Source organism: Setaria italica, chromosome VIII (assembly GCF_000263155.2).
Source record: "Setaria italica strain Yugu1 chromosome VIII, Setaria_italica_v2.0, whole genome shotgun sequence".
Taxonomy (NCBI): domain Eukaryota; kingdom Viridiplantae; phylum Streptophyta; class Magnoliopsida; order Poales; family Poaceae; genus Setaria; species Setaria italica.
In genome coordinates this window covers 35,670,060-35,677,344 of record NC_028457.1, presented here as the reverse complement: position 1 = coordinate 35,677,344, position 7,285 = coordinate 35,670,060, and the positions used below count along the sequence as shown (strand labels likewise).

Here is a 7,285-nt window from a genome sequence, read left to right as displayed (position 1 = left end):
GTTATTTGAAAGTCCACTTTTTATATGTACCTAAGTTAGGCGCGCATTAGTCACGTACGTGCTGCAAATAAATTGCTAACAGTTTCGAAGCAAGACCATAAACCAACAGCAACAGTTACGCACATGGGGCGTTGTCCTACATGCTGATGAGCTAAGACGTTCGCATGCATGATTGGAGAATGCGACGACCTGGAATGTCCACGAGGGCACGTTCCACCAGTAGACATTTCAGCTTCATCAGTGTGCCGTCCAGCAAAGTACTCACCGGAATTAGTAGACAACAATACCCCTATGGACAAAATTGCTCCAGATACTGTAGTGACGCGCTTGCGCTAGGGCCAATGCGACGCGAGCTGGCTACCGGTGACCAAGCCTATAAATACTTGGGAATACACACATGGCTGAGGCATCCGCGGCTAGCAATGGCGTCCAGGTCTATAACTTACCCTGGGCTCCTGCTCCTGGTCGTGGCACTCGTGCTTGTGCCATCTTCGCAGGCCAAGCGATCACCCCCAAGGTCTGCTCCCACGCCAGCTCCTAGGATTGCACCATCACCAGCTCCGAGATCTGCACCCACTCCTGCTCCTAGATCGGCACCTACCCCAGCCCCTAGGGCTCCACAGGCGCTATCTCCTACACCTGCGCCCACGCCAGCTCCAAGGACGGCACCAACACCTGCTCCTAGATCCGCACCTACCCCAGCACCTAGGGCTCCACAGGCGCCATCTCCGACGCCTGCGCCAATGCCACCTCCAAGGACGGCACCGACAACGACACCAACACCTGCTCCTAGATCCTCACCTACCCCAGCTCCTAGGGCTCCACAGGCGCCATCTCCTACGCCTGCTCCCACGCCAGCTCCCACGCCAGCTCCAAGGACGGCACCAACACCTGCTCCTAGATCCGCACCTACCCCAGCACCTAGGGCTCCACAGGCGCCATCTCCTACGCCTGCTCCCATGCCAGCTCCAAGGACGGCACCGACACTTGCTCCTAGATCCGCACCTACCCCAGCACCTAGGGCTCCACAGGCGCCATCTCCTACGCCAGCTCCAAGGACGGCACCGATATCGGCACCGACACCTGCTCCTAGATCCGCACCTACGCCGGCACCTAGGGCTCCACAGGCGCCATCTCCTACGCCTGCTCCCACACCAGCTCCAAGGACGGCACCGACACCTGCTCCTAGATCCGCACCTACCCCGGCACAGAGGGCTCCACAGGCGCCATCTCCTACGCCTGCTCCCACGCCACCTCCAAGGACGGCACCGACACCGGCACCGGCACCTGCTCCTAAATCCGCACCTACCCCAGCACCTATGGCTCCACAGGCGCCATCTCCTACGCCTGCTCCCACGGCTTCTCCAATGACGGCACCGACACCGGCTCCTACATCCGCACCTACCCCAGCACCTAGGGCTCCACAGGCGCCATCTCCTACGCCAGCTCCCACGCCAGCTCCAATGGACGGCTCCAACACCTGCTCCTAGATCTGCACCTACCCCAGCACCTAGGGCTCCACAGGCGCCTTCTCCTACGCCTGCTCCCACGCCTGCTCCAAGGACAGCACCGACACCGGAACCGGCACCTGCTCCTAGATCCGCACCTACCACTAGCACCAACGGCTCCACAGGCGCCATCTCCTATGCCTGCTCCCACTCCTTCTCCTAGGATGGCACCGACACCGGCACCGACACCTGCTCCTAGATCCGCACCTACCCCAGCACCTAGGGCTCCACCGGCGCCATCTCCTACGCCTGCTCCGACGCCAGCTCCAAGGATGACACCGACACCTGCTCCTAGATCGGCACCTACCCCAGCACCTAGGGCTCCACAGGCGCCATCTCCTACGCCTGCTCCCACGCCAGCTCCAAGGACGGCACCGACACCGGCACCGATAGCTGCTCCTAGATCCGCACCTACCCCAGCACCTAGGGCTCCACAGGCGCCATCTCCTACGCCAGCTCCAAGGACGGCCCCGACACCGGCACCGACACCTGCTCCTAGATCCGCACCTACCCCAGCACCTAGGGCTCCACAGGCGCCATCTCCAACTCCTGCACCGACACCTGTGCCAATGCTCGCACCCACGCCAGTCCCAGCACCCACTCCAACGCCCGCACGCACGCCGGCTCCGACTCCTGCACCGACACCTACTCCGACTTCGGCACCTACACCTGCTCCGACGCCAGTCCCGACACCTTCTCCGACACCTGCACCCACGTCTACTCCGACACCGGTCCCGACGCCTGCACCAACACCTATCCCAAAGCCTGCTCCCATGTCCACCCTAACTCCCCCACCAGCGACTCCCCCGCCACCACCACCACCGACTCCCCCGCCACCACCAACACCTGTCCCAAAGCCTGCTCCCATGCCCACCCTAACTCCCCCACCACCGACTCCCCCGCCACCACCACCACCGACTCCCCCACCACCACCACCACCAACCCAATCCGTGTGTCCTGCAGGCTTCGATGACTCGAAGGCATTTCTAAGCGCCATCCCAGTGTATCTAAAGCGCAATATCCTTCTTCTCATTGTCTCCAAAAACATTGCTGATGCCAGCCCGGGCACCAGCACCACGAAATGCTTGTGCTATTACTCTACGAACCTTTATTTACCCATCCCCACCCCCAACGTCAAGGGCCCCATCGCCTGCCGTCGAGGCTGAACTTGAGCAACATCCTCGCACGCACAACACAAATGTGCGCCAAGCTTTTTCTACCCATACTCACACTACATATATACTAAATAAGTCGTCGTTTATGTGGTCATCTGCCTGCGTGCGGAGACCGATGATTCACTAGTATGGTGCCTACAGGAGCTGGCCTGCTCATGTGTACTGCATTTGTGCGACATGCACGTCCTACGTGCCCTGAAATTTGAAATATTATTACTGAGTGCCATTCACAGAACCATGATCGACATTTGTCTCCAATGTTGGATCCATGCATGTTACTGAAATACCAGGTTTTGTTTAAAGGGAAAGGTAAACTATGCTCGAGTATTTTCTTGGCTCCCTACACTGACGGACCTAGAGGGAGCTCCAGCGGCAAGGTAGGCAGGAGGTGGTGGCGGGGTGGCAAGGCGATGCAGGCGCCACTAGCTGGTGGGCGGCCGGATGGCCTGTGGAGGTGGCGGGAGCGAGCACCAGCGACAAGTTTGCGTGGGAGTGAGCGGCGGGTCGGATTCGGCGGCGAGAGCTGCCGGAGATGAGGAAGGAGGGCGGAGCAGGGGCGACAAGCCATGAATAAGCTCACCAGAGTTGAAAAATGGGGTGCGCGGGGGGGGAGGGGGGGGCGGCAGTTCCCCGACGAGGGCTCGTCTACGTTGCTCGCCAGCGTCGGTGGAGGGAGCTATGGGCGCTGGAATTTCCGTTTGTTATGGCGGCGCCACCTGTGTACGTGCGTGCGTGCTTCAGAAGACGATGGCAGAGGAAGGTAGAGTTGTGAGGCAGGGATGGACATGAGCCGTTGGATCAGATGGGTGGATGGAAATTATGAGTGTAGGCTGGTCCAAAAATGGCTTTGTTTAAACGTACGCCCTCGTCCGATCCTGCGCCTCCTTGAGGCTACCGGGCGGCGCCGGCGAGCACGCCGAGGAGCTGCTCCTCCGTAGGCAGGCGTCGACGATCGAGCTGTTGACCAAGGCACAACATCTGTACAAAGTCCGCCTCAACTTCATGCTGGCCCGCATGCAGTTTAATTTCCTCCTAGTAGTGCAGCTGCGCACGTGCAACCCGGCTGGGCCTCCTCCGATCCGATCCCAGGCACACCATGGCCCACATGTACGTCTACGTCTACCTGATTTCACACGACACGTGCGGCATAGTGACGTAGCCACCGCCCCGCCGCATCCTGGCAATCTGACCGAGAGGGAGAGGTTAGTGCTCGATCAGTCGATCCATCGAGTTCTCTCGAGGTTAGGGTATGCTCCCCAAGTCTGACAACGACGAGGAGGAGATGGCGGGCAGCGCGCGGCGGTGGCGAGACGAGCGACTTCTCGACACGACCACCAATAAACGCCCCATGGCCGAAGGCGATGCGATGGCGGCCGGCGGCAACACCAATAAGCATGTCAAGCCCGAGGACGATACGGCGGTGGCCAACGGGGAGATGGGCAGCTTTATCTTCACCGATCTCCCGAAGATGACCAACGGCGCCAAGCCGGAGGCCGCCGGATCGTGGGAGGAGGTGGGCAGCCGCTCCACCACGTACACGGCCAAGCCGGTGGGATCCCCGAAGACCAACGGTGCTACCTTGTTTTCACTCAACTTAACACGTCGATGTTCTTACTTATAGCTACCGTCTGCTGCATTGGCTCTGCCCGAGCTAGCACGAGATTCTGAGATGTTATGGGTGTGAACTGACACAAGGCATTCAGTCTTGTAGCTTAATCAGTCAAAAACACTGCAATAATCCAAACTTTTGTAGTTATATATCTTTTGTCAATTCTACCTACTAACAGAACTATAAGCTGCATCGTTGCATGAGCTTCGGTTGTTTCCGAATTCGTAGAAGTTCAGACTAGGCATTAATTTTTTGCTGAACACACACGGAGATCAAAGGCGTTATGAAAACTAACTGCATTAACGCTATTGCCATACTACCTCTCTGATGCTATGATCATTCTATCACCGATGCTATTATCAATTTGGCACCTGCTGAAATTGACTGAATTTGGTTTGCCCTTCATCCAATTTTTCTAGACCGAAACACTGCTACGCGGTACGATTCCATTGGTCTCGACTGAGACCAAAATAGAGAATCCGTTTGCTCCAACCATGCAGTTTCCCCTGGTGCATGCAGCCCATTCGGCCGGGCCTTCCCAGAGAAGCCGCCAATAAAGGGAGGCCCGTTACGGTTCATGGCTTGGCGCGGGCGGAGAACTTATACGGCTTCGGAAGTTTTTTTTTTCTATTGAACTTCCATTCTTTTATATTCGTACAAAATAATATCAGTCCTTGGATGCACACGTCCATGGCCGCCGCCGCCAAGCTCGTTGCCAAGCTCCACCCGTCCTCCTCCAACCCTAGCTCCACCTGCACGCCCCCTCCATGGCCGCCGCCGCCAAGCTCGCGTTGCCGCCCCTGAGCTCGCATGCTGCTCCGCGCATGCCGTCGCCCAATCAATGCGCCGTCGTCCCAAGGGCATGCAAGCCCCACCGTCACCGCCACGTTCGGGGCACCATGCGCGTTGCCCGCCGCGGGCCACCGTCGCGCCACGCCCGCCAGCACCCGCCACCGCTGCGGCTGCTGCTGCGCGCTGTGGTCCACTGCCATCACTGAAGAAGAAAGTGATTTTTTTTTTCAAAATGTTGATGCATGTTTTAAGAAATGTTGAATCCGTTCTCCCGAAATGTTGAAATAGGTTTTTCAAAATGTTAAAGGTAGTGTTTTTCAAATGTTGATATATATATGTTACCAAAATGTTGAATCTGCTATTTCTAAATGTTGATCTATTTTTCAGAAAATGTTGAATGTAATAATCTTCTAAAATGTTGAGTTTGGATCCTCTATTTTGGGCCTACTTAAAGTTATATTGGTTAACCAAATTCCACAAGTTGTATACGACTATAGAAGCCCCCTGTCGCGGGTGCATGCATGCTTTAGCGCAGCTTTTTTTGGAATAAACTCGTCCATGATCATACGGATCTGCTTGTGCATGCTTGATATGTCCCTCAAAAAAGCCAATTCTTCATGCTCATTTTCTTTTAAAGGAATTCTTCGTACTCATTTGACTTCTTATCACTTAGGAGCGAGGTAGCCAAAGTACTGTAGTAGGGTCTATATACTCAAATAGGTCTTGTTCCAAAATTTATCTAACCGTACATAAGTCAGGCATGCATTAATCTTTTGTACGTGCTTCAAATTACAAGTCTCAGGGAAAATGGGACCAATTCGAAATCCAAATTCAACAAAAATTGAATCTTAACAGATGCAGTTAATGTTGTTGGAGTGGCGTCAATCCAAAAGGTAGAGGACCGCTAGCAGAAGGAACACGAACGAAAGACATAGCATATTAGTGTGATCAGTTGTGAGCAACACACCATTGGGAAGAGTTAGTAATTTCGTAGTGTGGTTAGGTTTCCGCTGGTGTATCTTTTTGTACTCAGGATACAACTCTTAAGCTCAGCCATTGTTTCGATGGTAAGCGACGTGACAATCGATATCAAGACATGCGTGGTCATATTTCGCCCATACCAAGATCTACCAGTAGTCCACTCTGAGACTGCTTATAAGGGTAAGATGGTGATGAGCGCACACACACGCGTGAGCACATATATCTCTACAAATCTTACCTAGGTTATTTTGAAGTCTACACACATGTACCTAAGCTAGGCGCACGTACATTAGTCCTACGTAGGTGCTGCAAATTTCTAGTGTCCAAATTTAGTCTACAGAATAACGGCAACTCAAGGCATAAAAGCCGACATCCACGCGCAAGGGCATCATTGTATCCTGCTAACAGGTTCGCATGATGATAGGAGAATGCAACCCCGAATGTCCACGAGGGTACATTCCAGCAGTAAGACATTTAGGCTTGATGGCCGTTAGCCGGCCGACAAGTACTCATCCAAGTTAGACAACAATGCCCTCCGAGAAACTTTGCGAACTGACACTGACGCGAGTGCGGCGTGCGCTAGGGCCAATCCGAAACTTGCTGGTTGCATTTGTGTGACAATTGACATGTACTTGTGCTTCTGTATTATGTGTCCTCAAAATGCAAAATACTCCGTCCGTCCCAAAAAAACAAGTCATTCTCGCGGGAGGAGCTATCTCGTGGAGAACCTCAAAATAGAAAGTAACTGCATCATCAACGATGCATGAAGAATTCATAGCATGTCATGAGGTCACGGGGCAGGTGATGTGGTTAAAAAAATTTATACCCGAATTGAGAGTGGTTGATTGTATTCACAGACCACTAAAGATGTACTGCGATAATGAGCCAGCAGTATTCTATGCTCACAACAACAAATCAAGCAATGCTTCCAAAACCATTGAGATAAAGTTTTATGTCGTGAAAGACAAAATTCAGGATCGCACTATAAGTCTCGAGCATATAAGAACAAAAGATATGCTTGCGGATCCGCTCACGAAAGGCTTACCACCCAATGTGTTCAGAGAACACTTAGCCGGCATGGGTTTAAGGGAAAGCCTATGATTCCTGGATTGGAAAAGGCCCAAAAGAAACAGAATTATTTCAAAATAGAGAGGTGTGTTGTAGCTGTTGATTCTATCGGCGATTAAGCTGTGACGATGAGGCATGCTCTACATATTAAT

At 53.9% G+C, this 7,285-nt stretch overlaps 1 protein-coding gene across 1 annotated transcript; it reads left to right on the top strand.

Moving 5' to 3' along the window:
- The first annotated feature begins 1,670 nt into the window (after positions 1-1,670).
- On the top strand, positions 1,671-2,921 carry LOC101767817 (vegetative cell wall protein gp1-like). The gene has a single exon (XM_014805702.2). The coding sequence runs from the start codon at positions 1,673-1,675 to the stop codon at positions 2,672-2,674; it is 1,002 nt and encodes a 333-aa protein (XP_014661188.2). The 5' UTR covers positions 1,671-1,672; the 3' UTR covers positions 2,675-2,921.
- The last annotated feature ends 4,364 nt before the right edge of the window (positions 2,922-7,285 follow it).